At 36.2% G+C, this 23293-nt stretch overlaps 1 protein-coding gene across 1 annotated transcript in view; it reads right to left on the bottom strand.

Annotated features, from left to right (window-relative positions):
• The window catches only part of SLC25A12 (solute carrier family 25 member 12), a 45620-nt gene that overhangs the window by 1861 nt on the left and 20466 nt on the right, over window positions 1-23293 (bottom strand). The window contains exons 6-15 of the mRNA XM_079310468.1: window positions 22802-22948; window positions 21578-21716; window positions 20245-20338; window positions 19593-19677; window positions 15943-16027; window positions 15330-15488; window positions 12094-12146; window positions 11818-11898; window positions 3394-3534; window positions 1912-2050 (exon numbers count right to left, since the gene is read on the bottom strand). Of these exons, the coding sequence (XP_079166594.1) occupies window positions 1912-2050; window positions 3394-3534; window positions 11818-11898; window positions 12094-12146; window positions 15330-15488; window positions 15943-16027; window positions 19593-19677; window positions 20245-20338; window positions 21578-21716; window positions 22802-22948 (1123 nt within the window). The remainder of the gene's footprint in view (window positions 1-1911; window positions 2051-3393; window positions 3535-11817; window positions 11899-12093; window positions 12147-15329; window positions 15489-15942; window positions 16028-19592; window positions 19678-20244; window positions 20339-21577; window positions 21717-22801; window positions 22949-23293) is intronic.

Here is a 23293-nt window from a genome sequence, read left to right as displayed (position 1 = left end):
GTATTTGCTTACATTTTACAACATATTTTGCAAATTACATAGATGATTGGTTTGGAAATTGAATCCTATGCCTCCATTTGTTAAAGGTGTTGATGAGAAAAACTACTGCTTAAAACCCGAATTCTACAGAAATATGTCTAAACTGCTGTTTGGACTGTTCTGTAGGAGAATAGATGCTGCTTACTTCAGTAGGCAAGCCATAAAAAGACTGAGGACAATGAAGGTGTTTTACAAGTCTGCTTAGTACCAACAGCGTGATATTAGCCAACAGTGATGGAAGAACAAATCTCCACTTCCAAGGCACCACTCTCGGCTTTCTAGTCAAAGGAAAGGAGAAAGTTTTCAGAAATGTACTCCACAGTATATAACTGTGTCATCAGAGATATTTCTGAATACTTCTAAATACTATAAAAACTTCATCCCCCTAAAAAGAGGAACCATCTTCTGACTTAAAATCGTGAAATTAAATTTGACTGCTGTTAAACTTTTATAACTGGTTAATATTGAATAAAAAATGTTAACAAGTCACTGATTGCATAGGTGATGATAAACTCAGAAGTGTCACTGACCAATTCAGGAGAGTTTAGAGGAAAACAGAAGCACTGCAGTTAAGCCTGCAAGCATACACAGACAGCAATCATATGCAGATTTTCCTTACAGGCAGATCCCTTCAGACTGTATTCTTGCCTGCTGCGCACATGTAACTGGGATTGAGTGAGCAATTGAGAATGTGAAATTTGCAATTCAGAGAGGCAGATTCCTGTACATGCTATAAAACTACGCCTATAAGATTTACATACATTTTTAACAGGGCTCATCCCTTAGTATGAGCAACACAGAAACACTAAGGAAATTAAGAGAAACTGTTAAGTTTGCGGTCTAAAAAGTCTTATAGGAGATACAAATGAATAATATATCATATATGAGTATTGCGTGCATATAATAAGCTAAATCATTTTCCATTTCTGGCAGCTCTGCAATACTAAAGACCAAACAGGCTACAAATCTGCTAGGTTATTTCCTAGGTGGTCTCCCCTCTGGCACAAGGAGCACACCAATGGCACAGAACGTGCAGCCAAGCTCTGTGTCAAGTCCGACACGGGAAACTACTATTCACACACAGGCACTCACAACTGATGTACGTATCTATACAGTGATTCCTTACAACTGTAACAAGTAGCAAAGGGTCTTGCTCAGCCCAGTGATGTTTCTGAACTGCAGATTCTGACACTGAATCATTCACAATCTGCGTGCAGATACCTTGTTTTCATCTGCTGAGCTTGTCCTTGGCAGTGCACAATCTGGCCATCTCTATCTGCATGTTTAAATATCCATCACTACAGTTCCTACATCTAGTATTTTTATACCCCTTGCCTTGAGTATAAACAACTTTTTATCAGAGCTGCATGTTGTCTTTGTACTAAACTTGTTTGAGATACTGTAAAATATTTTAAATTTCAGAGTATGGTACTTCAGCTTCTTTACAAACTAATGCCCTATTTTCAGCAATTACATTTGAACCAAGTTTCTTTTCAGTTATTCCAGAATCCAAACCTGGGTAAGTCATTTTCTTCTTAGCTCTTATGATCTCTCATTTTATGTTCATCAAAGATTCAAATTAGCCTTCAACTCTGAGAGCTCAGTAACAAGTAAAACCCCATTGAGACAGACAGATCAAATTTGACTACAAGTTGCTGAGCTGCATTACGCTGTTTATCCACATTATGCAAATGTAATTAGCTCTCATCAAAATTACATCGCCTCCCACTAAGGATAACAGTGATCAAATTTAGATTAAATCAGATACAATGGTACAGTACCCTTCCTTTCTATGGGGCTACCAAATGAATATTAAATATTACTCACTGAAAGAAAAAAAAATTACTTTTAGGAAACATTCTGCAAAATTACCTGCAATGGCTCCAGCTGCAAGGAGATTAAACCCTCCCACATGGCCACTTTCATCAGCAAACATCATTTTACTATGAGCATAAACCGGAAAGTAGATTGCAGAAAAGGGAATGTCTCTGAGGAAACATGCTTTGGCACCCTGACACAGAGAAAAGAGACATAATGCAAATAAATTCTGTAAATAAGGCTAAAACTGATAAGCAGCAAGCAGCCTGAGCCCTGAAAATACAAACTCATTTGACCTACCACATAAATAACACAGAAAATGTCTCAGGAAACAGACAATACAGGGAACTTGAAAATAAGAATAAAGCATATGTAAACTAAGTGTCTGGGATGAGGAACTTCAAGGTTCGTGTATAAGTTTGGTAAGTTATACGTGACATCAATCCTGACATCAGTACATAGGATAAATACTTTTTACACACTATACGTCCAAAGGCAATAGGAGACATGATAAAGATCAGTCCTTATGTAATTCTGACAACCAAGCAAGCAGCAAGACAAGTCCCTGCCAGCCCTTTTTCCACCAAATACAAAGGCACTACTAAAATACAGTGAGCACTGTAAGACCTCACACTGATCATCATCTGTTTGACCAAAGAAGCTGCACTGGAAAATCAGCAAAAAGAGAGGAAATGCTGCAAATTGGGTGCAGTTTAAAAATGAAACACAATGGTCATGAATCTCATCTACCAAATTCAAAACAAAAGCTTCAGCTCTAAAAGTAATTGTGCACATTTTTATAGTATTATTGCAGGTCTATGGGCAAATCACATAAAGCAATGTTTTGTAAGTGCAAAGCTAATATAACTGCAGAATTTACGTATTACCCCTTGCACTGGTAGAAGATACAGGAAGAAACACTCTTCCTTGTTTAAGGAAACTAATAGCTTCTGCTCCATTACACCTGATCTGTAATGATGGCAGTAAGTATACCTGCAGGGAAGGAATCTCTTGACTGGCATTCTGCTGCAGTACCATACAGAACAGGCTTTTTTCAGCAGAATTTATTGACAAATCCCACCACTTAACTTCTTAAAAATCTGAATCCTCCTAAACTTCACTACTGTTTCACTGCCATCAAATTATTAAAACAAAGAGAATATCCTGCTGCAATGATAACAATAGAGATACAGAGATTCAAAAGAAATATAAGAAAAACGCACAGGGAAAGCTAAAGAAACTTTTCACAAAACCCCACCAAAAGAAATGAGCAGTGCCAGAAGCCAGCAGGTCTGCAATACAGGACTCCCTGTAGCTTGGCATAAAAGCCCAAAGGATAGAATGGGGGAGTATTTTTTTGTATCCCACTGCCATTAATATAGAAGTGAGTTTTCTTCAGTTTTCCACTGTGGGGCTGCCCTGCAGGAAGAGATTGGTTTTAAATTCAAAAGATGTCTTTGTTTTTAACTGGTTTTGTTTTGACAATACAGAAGTTTAGCATAAAATGATGAAGGCACTCAAAGCAGAAGTACGTACCTTATAAAGACCAAGGAAACCCAAATCTTTTATAACAGAAAGGGCACTGACTCTGGGTCCTGTAGTAATTTCTCCTGCCACCTGCAACCGAATCTTGACAATCTCCAGAGGATTAGTGAAGATGACCTGGGAACCACCTGCCTGCAAACCCAAGGAAAAAGAAAGCAAATTGCATTACTAGAGCATGTGGTGACATACTGACTTTTGCAAGGTGGTGAGTGCCTTCACTTCTCACTGCACTGACTGATATTCTCATGTAAAAATATATGAGAGATTTAATAAAGCACCTGTCTGGAAGTCAAAAGCCCCAGGTCAGAAATCACGGATTTGTAAAAAGAGATTTTACATTTATATTTCTATAGCCTCCTGAGGTAAATTAATTCAGTTTGTCTCTGTTTTTCTCCTCGACATCACTTTCTAGAAGTCATGGCTGTGTTTAGAAGTCTATCAGATATTACAGGAAATACTAAACTAAAATAATCATTAGACTTGTGTGACTGAGGCATCAAATACACATAAAGAAGACCTTATGTTTATTCAATAATAATCCATCACCAATGTGTAGACATGCTATTTGCATTTAGAAGTGATGCTGTTTAATAGGTAAATTTGCATTTAACAGTGTAATTTTAAATTATTAGAAAAGGTGTTTGGAGTTTTGTTTAGCAGCCTGTAATAGTCCTAAGTGGAAACAAAATATGAAATTTAAATTGGAAGACTAACATTTCAAAATATGATACTAGATAGAAACAGGAGTCATATCTTTGAGCTGAGCATGACAGATTTTACTTGCAGGAAATACTCTCTTGGCAGTGTTGAAGGACTGTCTTGCAAACTTCGTAGCCGTAGTGTTGTAAAGCTGCTTCTGATTCTGCACTTTAGCCAAAAACTTTCAAAGAACTGTGTCTCAGGTTTGAGAGAGATTCAATCTGACAGTTCAGTTTCAGAGTTTTTAAACCTGTTTAAAATTACATGTTTAGATTTCTCCCTGGTTTGCTGTAAGTACTACCATTCACTTCTGAAGAAGTTTGTGGTTCAACACAATCCAGCTGTATTTTACTAAGCTTGTTATCCTCCCCTCTTCCTAAGACACCTTTTTTCATTTAAAAATTAAACCCTCTTCCTTAAAAATTGTGGCATATAACCATTTGAACACATCCACCTTTAAAAAGTATTTCTTGCACAATATAAAAGTTCCTAATAATTCTGATCGAGTCCTCCAACCTATCAAATTTTAGTGAAGTAAACAGATGCAGAATATCTGCAGTTAAAACTTTTTATCACTTCTAAATTGTCCAAGTCTAAATTCTTTTTGTGATGCTGGGGGGTTGGGAGGAGGGTGTGCATACAGGAGTGTGAAGTAAAACAATAGTCTGACACGACATCTCCTGGACAGCCTGCATGGTATTCTCTGAGAACTGACTGACAACTAAAGAACACTAATCCTTTCTGCATACAGCACAATCTTTCTCTCTCCAGCAGCAGGCAGAATAAATTTGAGATTTGCTTCTCAAATTCAGAAGCTGGCAATCTGAATTATTCTAGCCTAGAGACAAAAGAGCATTGCAAACCTCAACAGCTCTTACTGAGAATGACCCAGCAGTTCAGCAGTATGGATGGGCAGGGGGCAAGGAGCATCAACACCTTCACTGACCAAGCATCCCATACTTCACTGAGCCTTCACTGAGCACTGATAGCCTTTTATTGCAAGCCCTGTTTATTACTTCACTCAATATTGACATTTAAAATCATCACTGCAACACCTTTACTGAAGCACCTTGACCCAAACAGTGGGAGATCAACCACTGCTTTTGATTAATTATCTCCATTGTAGTAATTATTGTCTTTAACACTTCCCACTCAAATAATCAGTCTATACAGTTAATCTTAATTTCATTCCCTCAGTTCTTCACCTCTTTGAAAGCAAATCAAAGCCTGTTTTTGTGGACATTTGTTGCAACCATCAGGAAGATCACAAGAACTCTCAGACCAGCCAAAGCGATTCCCATCTTCTCTGTTCCTTGGACTTATTACATTGTGTTTACTCAGTTATTTCACACCACTCCTATATCCAAAGACCTTCTTTACACTCTCCCTACTTCTCATCTCACCTTTTCCAGTTCATACACACCTATGTATGCAAGACAAAATGGCTGTCTTGCTACACAAAGTTACAATCTAAATAAAATTTAGAGAATTTCCATCTGGCAAATTCTGTTAAGCTTTTTGTTTGTTTGTATGCAATACATTAAGCATAAAACCAATATCAAATGTTTTGCATTTCTCTATATATTTTTAAAAAATAATTTGGTAGATAAAATGTTAAGCAGCATGTTCTGGCTAAATAATATAATCGACAACACCAAAAAATTCAAGTAACTTTAGATTGCAAAATTCACTCCTTCTAGACAATTACCAGCTACCTGCCTATTAAATATGTATTATTTGTTTACATGTACATGTGAAATTCCATTTTTTATTTTTAATGTTAAAAATTAGCACACCCTGCAGAGCAGCCAAAATAACTCTTCCTATTAGCCTAACACCCACCACAGAAACACAAATAGGCCAATTTGTAAACATTTCTATTTTCTGCCCTGAATTCAATCTTCCCGCAATTAACATTTTCCTCTCCTAGGTGCACAGCTGCCTACCGCAGCCATAGCCCTCTTCTGATACAGAAAGCAAAAGACTCTGAACATAACACATTTTAATAATTTAGTAGCAACACTAATTAGAAATACGTTACAAATTCTATGTAGTTAATATGGAATTATATTTTCCAACAGTATTAGAAGATGATTTGGTGGTCAGATTATTGACCAAAATAAAATAAAAGGAAAACCCTAAGCCTACATTATCAGTAGAAAGCCCATTGAAAAGCTCTTTAATTACATCAACACTTAGACCATTGAGTATTTACAGTGCTGACAGACTTCTCAAGGCAGCTTTCTCAAACAGAGCTGTAAGTACCTAGACACCCAGTTAAATACTCCCTATTAGCAGGATGTCCTTCTATCCGAGTCTTGACTAACGCTGTCTTACTTGGAGCTTGGCAAACTGTTCTGCCCAGCAGTGATTTGATTCACACGAAGAGGAGCGCTGCACTCAGTGGAGTGGCATAAATGTGTTAGGTCCCTCAATGGATCATAAATACACACAGCACAACCTGTGACTTTAATATAGAACATGTAACACAAGAAAACTCACTTTTTCACTGTGTATTTTTTAAACAGTGAAGGCAAGGTTTCTTAGTTTGTCTGTGTTTTCTATTTAAGTAAAAGGTGGCTATCTATCTGACAAAGAACGTGTGAGGCAGAGGAGAGTGCTGCCTTGGGGAGCATAAGAGCACTCTGTAGAAAAAGATGCAGAGGAGAATGACACAAAGGATCTCCAAACAAATATGAACTGGAAGCATGTAGGTTTGCAGTATAAATCTCCACACTCCTGTACAAATCATTAGCAATCAGCATCATTCTTTTTCAAAGTCTCTTACTTCAGCTGTCAGCTATGTATGTTAAATACTTGTGCACGCGTATATGCACACAGGTATACACTGCAGTCCCTGAATTGCTTTTGGAGATGGTGCAGTAAATCTAGATTGCTCTCTCATAAATCCTCGCTTCACACATAAATTGCAACAGACACTTTAAAAAAGGTTGACAAATTTGTTTCTGAATGGAGGTTATTCATACACATCAAAAATACCAGTAATAAAAGCTTCTACTTAACCTTAATGTCATGTAAAATAACTCTACAAGGAGCAAATAAAGGAACTAAATCTGACAGCAAAGGTTATGAGAGAAAAGATGTAGTTTGAGATCCCACAGCAAACGCCCCATGACATGCCAAAGGCTGAAGGAAATACACAAATGACCCTGCAACATGAGACCTCTTGCCCTTTCCAATTCCACCCAAGAGGCATAAGCTCCAAAGGGGAGAGGCCTACCTCAAGCCCTTCCTTCCTTCCTTTCAGAAAACACCACATCCTGGACCCCAGCTATGTCCCACAGAAGCAGCTAAAATAAGATGTTACTTAAAACAGTCTTGTTTAAAAACATCAAAAGAACTTGCATTTCTTTCTCTAGGCAAAGCTGATATTATTTATGAACCTAGCATGAGCTTAGTGTCTCTTTTATTAAACAATAATTTTTTCCCTGATTTTAAATGTCCACCTTAGGAATCAAGGTAAAGTAGTAAAGTTTAATTCTGCTTTTCGCTTTATTTATTTTAAGTATAATAAAATAAGTAACGTATCTTCAGAATTTTGAAGGAAAAGCCATCTGACAGCTATAATTCTATATTTCTGTGTATGTTAAACAAAACCATCAACATTTTACATTGTTTTTTCCAAACTAAATATCTGACACATTCCTAGTTGCTTGATAAACCTATATGCATTTTTATGTACATGTATGTATATATATAAACATGTATGAAAATTATTTCTTACAAGCATACCAAAAATATTTAGACTGAATCCTACATTTAATGTTTATGAAAACTTAAAAATCAGTGGTAAATTTGAACCTCTCTGTGTATGTATGGGCAAACACAAACACACATACACGCATCCCAACTTTTAATTATCAACACATGCACTGCCTACATCTCCAAAGGTTCAAGACCCTTTCTGCCTGGCACCCCACATCATCGTTCTTCCTACAGCATAAAGCAAAAACATCTTTCTGATGAAACACAATCCATCCATTCAAAATGCCAAGCACCACACACAGAATGGGAAGAATACACTTCTTCCCATGTAACTCATAGGAGTTACAGTCTAAAATCACAGCATCTGTCTACTGTCACAGTAATCATGAATCATTTACACAGCATTAGATGTCTACTTCAACACTGCTTCCCAGCTGAGGATGAGCAGTTCCCCTAGAGCACCTTGCCCTTCCCGATGTCCTCACATGTGTTGTGTATAAGCAAATCTGGGAAGCACCGTCCATATCAGGCATGTGCTCTCTGCTTCCCAGGCCTCTGCTGGGACAGGGGAAAGCACTGCCAAAGCCTCACTCAGTCTCCATGCAACTCAAAGCTAATGGTAGCTGAAAACTTCAAAGGCAGGAATGCAGGTTAATCACTGAATTACAAGGAAATGTAATTCAATTAATTACAGTAACAGTAGGGAAAGAAACTGTTTGCTCTGTGTAAATATGGATGGTGCTGTTAATGATTAACAAACCAGCACACTTCAGGCAGGTAGGAAGATGGGATATCAATTTCATCCATCAGGGACAAGAGCCCTTTCACTGACAGGTATGACCTGGCTGCTGTAACTGAGCTGCCCCAGAAGCTGCTCTGCAGTTTTCAAACACAACTACAGCTTGAGTGCAGCTGGGAATATTTGGGCTCTGACAGAGCAGACCCTGCACTTCCCAGTGACATTTACACTGCCCAGCAGCCAGCAGGTAGGTTTAAAGGAGCACAGGGCATGGGCTGCCTGCGGGAGGTCCCTGCCCTGCAGGAAGGAAGGAAAGACAAGAGACAGGCAGCTGACCATATAAACAGGCACTGCCTGGGCGGAAGTCTTTGGTAACTGCTGTGAGAAGGAAGATGTTTCTTCTTACTGGGAACACAACTTTACTCCATGAGCTTACAGAAGCTGAGAATGATTGGAGCCTGAGAAGGAAGATTTTGGCCAAAGCGATTCAGTCTCTCAGTGTCAGCATTTCTGGAGGAGGGACATGCCTGTGAGTGGCCCCTTTGCTGGACAGCACAGAACTCCTTCCAGACACTCCAGAGCTGAGGATACTGACCAGACCACACAGGGTCTCCTGAACCACCACTCCGTTCATGTCCTTATTGGTGGGTCTTAGAAGACTGTAACACCTTAAGCTTTGATACAGCACTACCATCCAGAGAGGAGAATTTGCCATGTCTGCTGGAAACTTTCCCAGATTGCCTGCACTTCCTCACAAGAATTCTTTTGTTTGCTGTTTGAGGACTGTGGTATGCACAATGTGCTTTTGTATACCTTGCAAAGGGAAGGCTTTTAAAGTATGAAAAGTATCTGCTGTAAACTCTGTAAAATGGCTGAAAATATGCCTTGCTCATCTTGTTCATCCACAAGCAGTTCCATACCAGAAATGATCAAAAACCGCATTTTTACTGTTAATGAGGAGATAGTTCAACACTAAACTAGGTAAGTCAGGGTCAGAGACAGTACCAAGTCCATCTCTGAGAACTACATTGTGGGCATAATGCTATTTCTTCTGATATTATGACAAGGTAAAAAAATGTTTTATTTTTAGCTTATATTTATAGTATACTATTAGCAAAATATTCAAGTATTGAACAGTAACAAAAAGCCACAAAAACCCAAGTTACCCAAATCCAAATGCTGAAAATTATTTTGGCACATATAAAATCCAAACATTCCCACATTAACCCATCATTTTGCATAGAGAGAAGGTAGAGAATAAAGGAAAAATGAAAGGTAGCATCACCCAAACACAAAGCCCTTTGTGCTCCTGCAGGGAAATGGACTAAGCTTGTGGTCCTTCCTTGGATCTAACTGTTGGTTGCACCCCGTAACATTTTGTAGAAAAACAGAACACAATAACACCAGAAGTGTGAAGACCAACACCCTTTCCAAGCAAGTCAACACAGACAAGTGCTGTCAAAATGAGAACAAAAAGGTCTGAGGACAAAAAAAAGTCTAATATCTGACTGCCCCTGTTTTAGCCAACTGTTACTTTCAGACTCTTAACCTCACAGGCTTGCTAACAAAGATTCTGCCATTTAGGAAGAAGTGGAATTGCTAAAATTGAACTAAGCAGCAGAAGAGACAAAAAAAATATTCAACTGGTAAGATATCAGATGATCCAGAGGAAGCTACAAAGAAACATCCCTCAGGTTGCTGAACTGAGACCAACACTACTTCTACAATTTTGTTTAGAATTCTCCCAGACTGAGTAAGATTAATATTACCTCGAAAAAAAAAGATGAAAATATCAGTTTGGACAGTCAGGTAGAAGGTGTTGTGTTTACAGACTACAAATCTGCTCATCTTTGAAAAAATACCCAAACCTCTGCTTATCTGAAACTCAATTTCTCCTCAATTTTTGAATGTTCATGTTAGTAAGACAAAGAAATTATTTTGAAAGAAGAGTATCTAGCAAGTGAAAAAGGCTCTAATGTAGATTGAATTTAGTATTACATAATTCTGTGCAAAATAATGCAAAATAATAAAATTCATTATCAGATGTTTGATTTTAATTATGAATATAAGCACAACACAAATTAATTACATTCTCTGCCATTAGAGATGACCTGTATTTGTTTTCTGTGTTACTGAGCTTTCTAGAAAAAGGTTAGTCTTCTGCTAGCTACACATTAGAGCTGCTTTCTCACATTTCTCAGAAAATAAACTTTGTACACTGACAGGTGAAGACTCAAGCATGTACCAGGCTGCCAAATTCAATCAGGCAGAACTATAAGCAGCCTCCCTTCAGGGCTGTTTCTTTGAATTAAAAGTTTGCAGAGGTCAACAACCTTTCTGCCCCAGGTTTTGTTGTAAGCCAAGGAGGTTTTATACCAGCCTGTCAGCCTACTCAACTGGAAGTCATTAGTGTTCTCTGCTACAAAAGAAACCCAGCTCAAGCTTTAAACATATTATAGGGTTAACAACTGTCAGGGAATCCCACAAATGAAATTAGCCAATGTGCAAAACCAAAAGAAATCTATCATCAATATCAATTCAAACCACTTGCAGATTACTAGGACATCCACTGAATTACAGCCCTCAACTTCCAACAAAAACATGGTTTGCTTTTTAACTGTATCTGGATGAGTGATGTAATTAGCTTTTGAAGTTACATAGCTGCATTTTATACAAAGTCATTTAAACAGACAATTCACTCATACATGTTACCTGAAAGCTAAGGCCATATTGTTCATTTTTTCCCAAGTTTCACAACAGTAAAAATTTCACATACAGCAAGTTGAAAAGTGTATTTTTTTTCCTCTTAAAAACTTCAGTAAGAATTAGATTTCCTTAAACCATTCTAGACACCTCCATCCCTCCCCTGAAGGAAACTTAATTATGCCTATATCCATTCTCAAGGAGAACCTCTATCTTCCCAAACTAACAATGAATGGCAACCCAGCAGAACATAAGGAAGGAGAAAATAGGAAACCCTCTTCTTTGGACTTTGTGAATAAAACCACTGAATCTGAAAGTCACAAACTGGGCCAACACAATTTGTTTAAGCACATCATTCCAAGACAACTTAATTCAGAATTCTGCTATGTTTTTTGAACAGAAAAAGTCCTTTTTTTAGTTCTTGTGATGGGGAGAAAAAAAGAGCACTCCTGTTCAAATTGACAGAGCACACCCATTAACTGTCATTCCAACTATTCTGGACGTGACTGAGAATCAATTTTTCCTAGGAATACAGGACAGATACTTACACAGCCTCCAGCAAGGATCTCTGCAGGGAGTGGAATGGAACCATCTTTCTTAGTAAATTTGTCTCTGACAAAGTCATTAACCTAATAAAGATACAATATATTACACTCTATTTTAAGTTATTTTTCTTGCTTATTAATATATATCAAGTACATCTGTAGCCATATATATTAGAATGCTTGTAAGTGGTCATCTTTCACACATTTTAGGAAATAAATCCTGTGCATGTTAACAAACAAAAGGATGTCAGGGAGGAAAGAAAAAAAAAAGATACGTACAGTTAGCTTAATAGCCTTTTCTGGAGCAACACCTATCAGCTGTGGTAACAAGCCTACAGAAACAAAGACATCATAAGGCAACATTATCTTCCTAATAGAGAAAATAGTATTTTATCAGTGCTGTACAGAAATGCCTTTCTGCACAGGGAATATCCTTTGAGGTGGATGGCATTTAAGTATGGGATACTGCTAGAGCACTGCATATAATTATAATTAATTATAATTAAATATAATTTCATATTACAATTTCTGTTGAAAATGATTATTAAATATGTGACCAGATCTGCCTTCCTCAACCAAGTTAAGCCTGATGCTGTCATTGTACAGAAGGAAAAAAGTTTAGGAACAAACATACACCTTGGATATGTCTACTATATAAGAGTCTGTCTGACTTTTTTAGCCCCTTAGCATAATTTTCCCAAAAAGTTTGCAATCACTTTTTCAAAATGGGACAGTAATTGTGAGATATATACATGACCATGACAAGTTATCAACTCACTTCTATTTGACTCACTAACCTGAGTTTTCTGAATACTAAAGTCAACTAAGGGCATAAAGGATTTTTTCTTGTTCAGTTCAACGTAGTAGCATGAACTTCTTTAAAACCTGTTACTAATAAACATAGTTTATCTTACTAAGAGAAGCTATTAGTGGACAGAAACTGATTTTGGCAAGGCCCAAGGTCCTTGAAAGTAGCTACTATCAAAATGAACTGTCACTTGAAAAATGCACATACACTTTTCTAGGAACTAATAGGTTTAATAAAAAAATCAGTAGATGGCAGTCTTAACTTCCTAACATAACACATTGTAACAGCATCTGTTATTTTTAAATCCATTTTCTCCATAGTTGTTTTGGCATAGGTACACATCATAAAACTTAAAAAAAAGTTGTTTTTATTAGATATGGTCACTTCCTAATGTTATTCCATGGTTATGGAATATCATTTTGTCTAAAGTGTTTGCCAGTTAACTAACAAAAAAATCCCACAGTAACCAAACTGTATTGACTGTATTCACTTTCCACTATTCATTAAGTATAGAGAAATCATGGTTAAAAATGTTAAACGTTCAAAATTCCCAGAAGTATTCATTCTGCAGAATTTTTTAACTACTTCCTTAAAAGGAAGCTCAGAATAAAGGTGCCTTAATAGAAAGTACAGCAGTTAATATATGCAGCGTAGTGTTTTCTTCCAACATGGTACTTTCTGTGCAATTTACAGACTTACTATGCTGAGGAAAGGTAGTTATTAAACACAAAGAAAGGTTGACAGTAACAAAAAGAAATGGCACCCTCCCAGCCTGAATTTCTGATCTACCAGACAATCCAGTTCTGCAATGCCTATACTTCAAAAAACCAAAACCACCAGACAAAACACCACAAGACATCCCCCCCTCACTCCCTTTTTCTATGTAGCAGAACTCATTGGGCACACACATCTGGTGTGCCAGAAAACCCGCATAGTCTAGTGAGGGACCTGAGAAGAAACTTTATTAGTTCTGAAGTTGGATGCTAAGACTCAAAAGTGTCTTTGTTTTCTTGACCAAAAATTGTAATTCTTTATTTAGAATTATAACAATTCCAGTTTGTCTTCAGTTCTATTTTTTAAACTGCAGAAAACAACTACATTGTACCATTATATTGTGGCACAGATGAACTGTTACATTAGAATACAATAAGGATAATCCAGCTCAAGAATATAAGAACCCAGTAACAGACCCACAGTCAACTCTGTGTTTCTGTGGTTGAGTTTAACATACTTCCAACAGAACATCTAAACCCCAGAGTCCAAATCTTAGCAACATGTTGACCATTAACTGTAACAGTTTCAAAACAACTACATGAACTTTTTATCTTAAACAACTTTAAAGACAAGTATTAAACAGGCTATTAAAAAGTTTAGCAAACTGACATTCTTTCAAACAAGAACATTTTTTCAACTGTAAAAAACTGCTTTTAAACTTGTCAATGGAATCGTCCTTAATTATAAAGTGTTTGAGTAGGATCAGAAGACAAAAATAAAATAACAAGTTATTTTAGATGCTGCTGTACAAAAATAGGGTGTGGGAGCAAGAGAAAGAAAACAGTACTGTAGAATAGCACTGAAGAATCAGTCTCATAGATGTAACTCAGGTGCTTGCTTTTATGAAAGATTTAGCATCAAAAAAAGAAAACAATTTACCAGTAGGACATTAATTTATGCAGACTACAGCTATTTCATTGACTTTGCACCCACATATTCCTTCCCTTACTTGTATAGCAAAATCCTGAAAGACCACAAAACACTGTTTAGCCAGAACACACAGACTTTCACATACAAAAACTCCTTAGATACTGTCCATAAGGGACACTGTCCAATGTCTTCACTGCCAGAACACATCACAAAGCAGAACAAAATGTGGCAGCAGTCATGTGACTTTGCTGTAGCTAAAGAAACAGGTGTGCCAATTAATAAATACCTTGCTGACCCTTATGAATTTTGTGCATAAAGTTATCTATTTTAACTGGAATTTCCCATAATTCAACTAAGTATCTATTCAGAGGGCTGGCAAGCATGTACCCTCTATGTAAGTCACCTTACCAATGCAATTAAAACCTGGCCTATCTTAAAAAAATATTAATTCTTAACCTGTATCTTACAAGTTTATTCTTTCTCAAAATAACAATTTTCTGAGCTTCACTGGTGATATTTTAAAGTAAAACAGAGCAACATAATGCAACAGCAGAATGCAACCTCTGTTCACCAGCTAAAATTATAAAACAAGTCCCACTACCTGCAGAAGTATGAGCCATAAGATCTTGCATCTAGTTTACAAATACAGTTCCAAGTTATTGTCTTTTGTGTCTTAATAAAAAATATTTTCTGTAAAATCTATATTTATTCCTCAGATGCTAATCTGCTCCTGATATCTGACCCCAGCCAAAAGTTGCAATCCTCAGTTTGTGAGATAACAATTATATCCTCAACACTTATGCCCCAAAAATTAGGTCCTTAAATTACTTAAGCAGCAAGGAGCAAATCAATAGCAACAGCCAAAAAAAGCCCAGTATTTCCAGCAATTGTCTATGATGAGGGGTGCACAATGGAAGATAAATACTGAGCTCAGAAATGAAAGCAAAATTAGACATGACATCAAGTATTCTGATTTTCCCATAGGAAAATAGCTGTAGAGGTATTAAAATAAAAAAAGGGGGACAGAAAATTACTGACTTTATTTTTTTTTAAATTCACTTACCTCTGTAAAGACCAAAAAATCCTTCAAAACGCAAAACCTTTTTAAAGCAGTCAAAGCTGTTTTTATACATCAGTTCTCCTACAACTGAACCTGTGGTGCGCTGGTTCTGCATACGAGTTTTCACCAGGTCTATGGGATACACTGCAGTAGCACCAACAGCTGTAAGAAAGCATCTGCAGTATTATTTCTACAATATCATTGTTGGAGTAGTATATAATTATTGAGATGATTTTCTACAGCATTTATTTAAACACAAAGAATATAAGCTGATAAATTGGTATATTGGAGGAAAGAAAGAAAGAACAACAGTGAAGGTCTAGGAAAAAGTCTCAAGGAGAATGGATTATACTGTTACATAAAACAAGGTGTGTAGAATGAAGAACATTATCAGAATTGCCACTAAGAAATTTGTTACTGGTATAGTTTCAAAGGACTGTGCAGCAATTCTAGAACCCAAGTAAAAAGGAAATAAAGAAACTAGCGCAACTAAAATGGTTCCAACACCCCAATTTACACATGCATAACCAAAACATCCACCTTTGATGAGATCAAGTAGTCTGGCAGAACAGTGTTAAACTAACCCAGGCTTGGAAACAGCAGAAATACTACTCACCTCCAGCAATTGAGCCTAAAGTGAACCTGTAAGCTGACTCAGCTATCTGGAGCCAAATAGGTCTGCCTAATTCTCCAAAAGATTGCTGTGCGAGGGAAAAAGAAATGAAAAAAAGCTTGAAAATCTGCACAGGAAAGCAAAGGCATCTGTGAATTGTTTGCACAATGATACAGAAAGAATCTGATAAAAATTAAAAGCTTTATGTTCAGGAGGAAGAAGAAAAAATAATTACTAGATAATGTCTATTGTGCCTAATGGATGAAGAACATTTTCCAAACACTCCTTGTAGAAAATATTCCTTATATATTCCTGGTTGTGCCGAAACAGTACACCAGTATAACCAAAACAATGATGCTCAAGGAAAGCAAGACAGAATCTCTACACAACTTTGCTGTTTTCTATTCTATTGCCTTTGAATATGTAAGGCCTGGGACTCCCTTTTGACTCAAAATTCAGTATTTCAAAAAGAATTGAAAGAATATCTCATAGATAGGCTCTATCATCACAGGACATATTTTAAGATTTCATACCCATTAATGCAGAGCACAAATATGACAGTTCATGTCTTCAAAACAAGCAAAAAGTCAATTATTCCTAAAAGTATTCTCCACAAGACTTTTTCATGCAGTTTCTAATTTACAAAGCAATGCTGACATCAATCCTTTCAATTACATATGCTATTATAAATGTGTGAAGTTTTTAAAATAATACTCTGCACAGAAAATATCTGCAGAGACTGATAATTGTTATTAAATGGCTATTAGAAACAATGCAGCTGATTAACAAGACATGTTCACAAACTTTCACTACAAAGTACATAAGATGGGCCAAATTTTTGTCCAAACATAAATAAGACAATTAGATGAAATCTTATGACCTGTAAAGAACCACGGATTATATTTTATACTGTTTTTCCACAGAATAAAGAAATACAGCTAAATCCATTTCCCTCCACAGGACATTCTCCTTCCCCACAATATAGCTTAACAGAGAAAAACAGAGAAATTCCAGGTAGCACCAAAATTACATACTGTACATGCATATCAGCATAAAAAAAATCTAAATCAAATGTACTGCCTTTACAAGCAATAGAAACAATAAATCCAAAGAATATCCTCATTACTGTAAAACCAGTATGATTTTCTATTAAAAAGAAAAAAAAAAAAAAATCCACACACAAAATTCCCCAAAGGATAATAAAACCAAAATAATCCCAAAAATAAATTATAACATTCAGATATATTTCTTTTGATTCATAGCTGGTAAATAAAAGACACATGCAATAATATACCCCAAAAAGCCTTGGAAGTAGAACTAGTTCTTCATTCCACTAAAATTTTCTCCTAGTTTAGCACACCTGCTGCCTTTCAGCTGGTTTAAGATTATTCTTTTTTTTGATGCTTTACACGGCTCTCATAAAAATCCAATCATTGCATTTAGACACTAATCTTAGTGAATGCATCACTGAATGTTAAAAATCAAATTCTTTCTGAAGGAAATGTCACTTTTATATTATTAAATAAGTGTTCACAAAGTTTTCAGTTTACTTGTATGTTCAGATGGATATGCAAATGAATGTAATTAATGCTATAGCTTTCAAGTCATGAATATTTATAAAGAGAAAATTACTGTAGCTGTCATTCCCATAGGATATTCAGCTGCTAAGCTTTAAAAAAATCTTACACAATGAAAAAAAATTGACAATAAAGTAAACATGGTTGAAAGCAGGCTAATTTTCATTTCTACCAAATCTATATAGAGTGATTTCATGTAAAAATTTAGATTTTTCTTTACAAAGGGATTTTTAAATCATATAAAACTGATTACAGAATTGGTTTCACTTCCCAGGGACAGCTGGACCACACTGAGATTATATTTGCTCTTCATGAACTGATATCTTTCATTTTGTCAGAACACTTAACTTATTGTTTACTAGCATGAAGTCTAATAAAAGACTGTTCCTTAAAAACTAAATAAAATCAAATTATTTTGCTTTCTGTGTCTGGTTTTAACACAGAATGTAGATTAAGATGAAAATATAATGTGATAATGCAGGAGTGTGAAATGAGTATATATTCTGTTCTAGTGATGAGGGAAACTTTTACCAGTGAGCTTGTTTTAAGAGTGCCAAGCTACAAAGGTAGTTCTGAAAAGTGAAGTAAGTCAGTATTTTGTCCACTCAGAGAGGTGAGTATGAAGACACTGACTAAAGCTGGAATGCCATTACAAAACTTTTTCAAAAGTATTTATTATCCTGGATAAACATTGTATCTACATTTGTGAGGCATTCTATTCCATCATTCTTGCCATCAGGAATCCACAGGAAAACCTTAACCACTAAGTAGGTCTTGCACATGTGTTGGCTCAGGTATGCCTAACTGCTTAACCAAGCACACAGGAGCAGGAACATTAAGAACAGAGCAGACACTGTTTCAGACTAATTTGTTTGAAAGAGAACCAAATTATCAAATTCAGCTCTAATAACAGTAACTAAAACAATGTAAGTTAAACACCTGTACAATCTTTGGTCCTAAATATTAAGGTCTTACAGTTGTCAAATGAGGTACTGAAGTAAGAAGCAATGTATAGTCAACATCCAACTGCACAGCCTGGAACTCCTATGCTGTACTATATATGTGCAATGTTTATTAAGGAAACTATGAAAAAAGCAAAGCTAGCAAACATAAATGTAAAGGTCTGGTGAAATAAAGAGTTGAAATTCCACTACAATATCTTTCATCTTTTAATTCTACCATTTTCATCAATTCAAATGTATTTGAAGTTCCCTTCTATTGTCTAGATTAGATACAGAGCAAGTACAGTAAAACTCAATTATCATTTTGGATAAATGGGTAAGTCAATAATTTCATCCAATTTTTCAAAAAAGAACACATTTATAAGCTTTACATCTAATATTCATATTTTTTACTTCTTGTATTGAGTTTGTGTGGCAAAGCTGGGGGTGGGGGATACATGGGTTGCTTTATGAGAAATCTGTCATGTCTGACAGAGTCAACACCCATCACTGGCCAAGGCCAAGTCCATCAGTGTCAGTGGCAGCACCTCTGGGATAATGTATTTAAGAAGGGGGAACAAACCCTGTGCAATGGCAGCTGGTAAGAGGAGTGAGAACATATGAGAGAAACAATTCTGCTGTACAAAGGTCAGTGAAGGAGCAGGAGGAGGTGCTCCAGGCACTGTAGAACCTGTAGGACCCCACACAGGAACAGGCAGATGCACCCCAAGGAGGCTGTAACTGCATAGAGGACCCATGTGAATTTACTCTTGAAAGACTGCACCACATGGAAGGGACACACACTGGAGGAGTTTGTGAAAAACTGGGTTCCATGGAAGGACTCATGCTGGAGGATTTCACATGTCCTGAAAAGCCTTTTCAGGAGTGAACAAATGTATTCATTGTAAGGAATCCAAGTGTCCATATATGCTCATATCCAAACAGGCCATTCTGACATCTCATACCTTGTCTAAACACACACTGTATCTACCAGCCTGCCCCATTTCTATCCTTAACAGCAATACACACAGCATGTTCCACTTATCAGGAATCTGTTTACAGTGCATTATTCTTATGTTTCATTTGCAAGTACATGTTAACATTCATCAATATAATTTTTTTTTCTTCTACCCACCTGCCTTTGGAGCTCAGCCAGGTTGTAAGGTAATGCACCTTCAGCCAGTGGTGCTATTCTCTCAATATCTGCCAAAGTCAAGCGCCTTTACAGAAGGCAGAGAAAAGCACATTATGGTTAGATAAAGCATTAAATATATCCAGTACAGTATTCCTGGCCACACCCCACAAAGTACATCTGAATTTAAAAAAAGGAACTTGTCATATCTACATGCAGACCTAAGAAGTCTGCTGCACTGCATTAAAGAATGCTTGGAGATGAAGGGAACATGGACTATCCAGAAGCAAGCTCTTCACTACTAGTAATAAGGAATATAACACACAAATTAAACCAATTCTAGCTATTTCTAAGTAAGATTTTGCATGCATTAAAGATCTATGGAAAACATTAACCAGTGCATTGTAGCTTTTTGGGAGTATTATATTTTGCTACTTCTTATCTATACCTAAAATACAAAAATTAATAATTGTGCTTGTCATACACAATTCACTTACAAATCCATGCACCCAACAAAATCAGTTTACATTGAATAAATTACTGCAGCAAAACATAATGGAACACAAAACCTTTTAAAATTACGACAAAAATAAGAGGTCACACAGGAAACACAAAAATTATGATTGCAAAATGATAAAATTCATTATTATGTTACCCAGTAACACTGTATAAGTCTGTAAGTTGGTAGAGAATATCTATTTCCAGTGGTGTAATTTGTCCAAAGTGGATTGCAGAGTGTGTAAATTCCTCTGGATTTAAAAAGGAAAGAGAAATACAACATTTGTGTTATTTGTCAAGCTTCCTCTTTAAATCCTTTCAAATAACTTTAATATCACAAAAATAAAGTCCATCACCAAGAAGCAAAATCCATAATGCAAGGGGAAAAGGTATCTTTAGGAGAACATCTATCCTGAAACAGGACTTCCCACCTCAGACCAAGTCTGACTCCACAGCTCTGACTTATGGTAAGTATTCACCAAAGACAACAAAAATCTTCAAATTAGCAAGCTTAATAAAACGACACCCATAATTTGTGATTCTTGCTTCTGAAGTTCTACAGAACAGAACAGAACAATGGTCCATTATTCATAGCTTTAAGGGCAATTGACTCATCTATTCCCATCATGTCCAGACTTCTTCCTCTCATAGCTCTGAATGACTCCAAGCTTAGATATTCATCTGGGCAAATTACACAACATGTTTATGACATAACTGGCAAGCTTTGGTTAACAAGTCTGAGCATTGAAACACAGCCTTTTTACCCAATACAAATTCAAGCAAGATGTACTTATTCATCTGTACCAAAAAACATGGCTAGGCCATTTGTCAGGACAATTTGGAGGATGAGAACTGGCATTTCATGCTTTCCTTCAGGGAAAAATATGCAGAGCATATGAATATAAGCTAAACAAAGAAGAACAAAAAGAATTAAAAGAACTTGCCATGCTTTTTACCACACAATAGTTTGGCTGGTCCCATGCATACAGGTAGTAAAACTGGTGATGAAATCTATCAAAAAATGGCTACAAAAGTAATCTGCTTATGTCTGTGGCAAGACTGAAATACGGCAACCTTTCAGAAGCACGGGGATTTGTTATGCACTAACTGGCATAATCTATATAAAACCACTCGGATTTTCAAACTTAACCCATTCCACCACATTCCCTAGGAACTTCCTATCTGTAAGCAACAGAGCATCTCTTTCAAAGATGATGAAATCCTGTAAAATTCTCAGTATCATGCTGACTTGCAGTTACTCATTTGAACAGTAAGTCCAACTTTCAAGCACAACTCCTTAATGATTCTTCTCCTTAATAAACTAACAGAAAATACTTACTAACCTGTGAGGATGAAAATCATCCAAAGCTAAAAAAACCACTTTCCCAGAGGCCATAAACTTACTTCTGACTCACTTTAACTCACATGCATTACCAATTACAAAATGGAGAAAATTTTAAAAATAATAAACTGTAGGAAATATATCTTACCTTTTGTGACTTCAACATCTCTTCTTGTACCTGCTATATTACTGTATATCTTCCTAACAAGATCCATGTTATTCAAAAGTGCATTAAATGCATTGAAAAAGGAGAAGCTGACCTGATGTGATACAGTTCCACCAGCTACCTTTGAAAATTAAATGAAAACAGTTAAGTGCCTCAGCACTTTTAGAACATTTTATTACAATTACAAAAGCATTCAATTGAGTAAATTATGAAAGAATTAAAGACATCTTTCTATTGCTGTAATTTTAAGATACTTTAATAGAAACATGAGGGAAGAATTATTAGACAGGATACTAAGATCGAATACTAGGAAACGATTAGGAAATAATCATATAAGTAGGTTATTTTTCAAGTTATCTGATAGACACATTAAAAGTGTCACCAAGTAATCTTCTGAAAAAGAAATGCATGCAAATGCCTTTAGATAAAGGCACTAACTGATCTCTTCCATCACATACATCAATGACCATTTACTTTGAAGTCTCAAGTTAGTAGATGTTCTAAATTTTATAGAAGATGGTATGCCTTATGAGTAAGGCAAGGCAAGATTTATAGGTAAGATAGTAAGATAAAAGTTATTACTTTATCTTTTATATAAATTTCATTCTTATGTAATTTTCATACTACATGCTTTCAGATTATAACTTGTATGTTATTACTTTACCTACAGATCTTGCCAAACTATCAGGTCTGTAATCATTCTACCTCTAGAATCTACATACTGATTTTCCAAATTCTTATCTGAAAAAGAAAAGAATACAAGAGTATATAAAAGGACAAAACTGTAAGTAGTCTCCAGCTCCTGAGAAATCATATATTCAAATATAAAAACTGGATGCTTTTGTCCTAAATAACTTCCATTTGATTTCATTATTTTAAGGGTCTTTTCCTATATGGTTCTACAATTCTATGATTCCTTTTGTACCAAGTAGTTTGCCCTGCTCTAGAGGAAAGTATAGTAGACTAACTCAAACTACTTCCAATGGTACTTTAAACATGTAAACCAGACTGCCAACCTTTTCACTACTGCAGCCAAGCAATGCTACCATGTTTCACCCTACCCACTCTACTATGAAGCTGATACTCTCTAGCACCAAGGCAGTGAGTAGTAAGCAGGTAGAAGACAAAGTGGGAGAGAAGCAGTGCCATCTTCAAACATCACAGCTATTAAACACTGAATTCCAGGCACTTTTTGTTAACACTTACTGAAACTAAATTTTCTTCCACAAATGGAGTTAGCATATGGGAGCGAATAGTAACCATGATCTCATTGAAGTCCAGTCCAGTTATCACACCACTTTTATTTTTGTCCTTCAATGCAAAGGCTTGTCTTGCATGTTCTGACTGCAGCTCCTAGGATGAGTATTCAAAGAAAGGCGATTAGAAGCAAATTTGGTAATCCTCTGTTCACAAAACTTCCACTAATTTCATATTCTTATGCTCCAACAGGTCTGTGCATATAGACAATAGCATAACTACAGATTAAACTTCAAGGCCAGCTCAACTAAAATAAGAAATCTGCATACTGATTTTATCCACAGATTCATTCCTCTGTCAAAGAGAAACACCAATTCAAATGTAAGGATATATGCACTTCCACTAAATGATTTAAGAAATGAACTTCACATACCCATGTCCTGCCTGCTATCTATTCCTTAATTAAATACTGAAGTGCTGGAAAAACTTCTGATATTGCTC

Source organism: Erithacus rubecula (genome assembly GCF_903797595.1).
Source record: "Erithacus rubecula genome assembly, chromosome: 8".
In the NCBI taxonomy this organism is placed as follows: Eukaryota; Metazoa; Chordata; class Aves; order Passeriformes; family Muscicapidae; genus Erithacus; species Erithacus rubecula.
The sequence above is the reverse complement of the archived record's forward strand: the minus strand, read 5'-3'. Positions and strand labels throughout refer to the sequence as shown.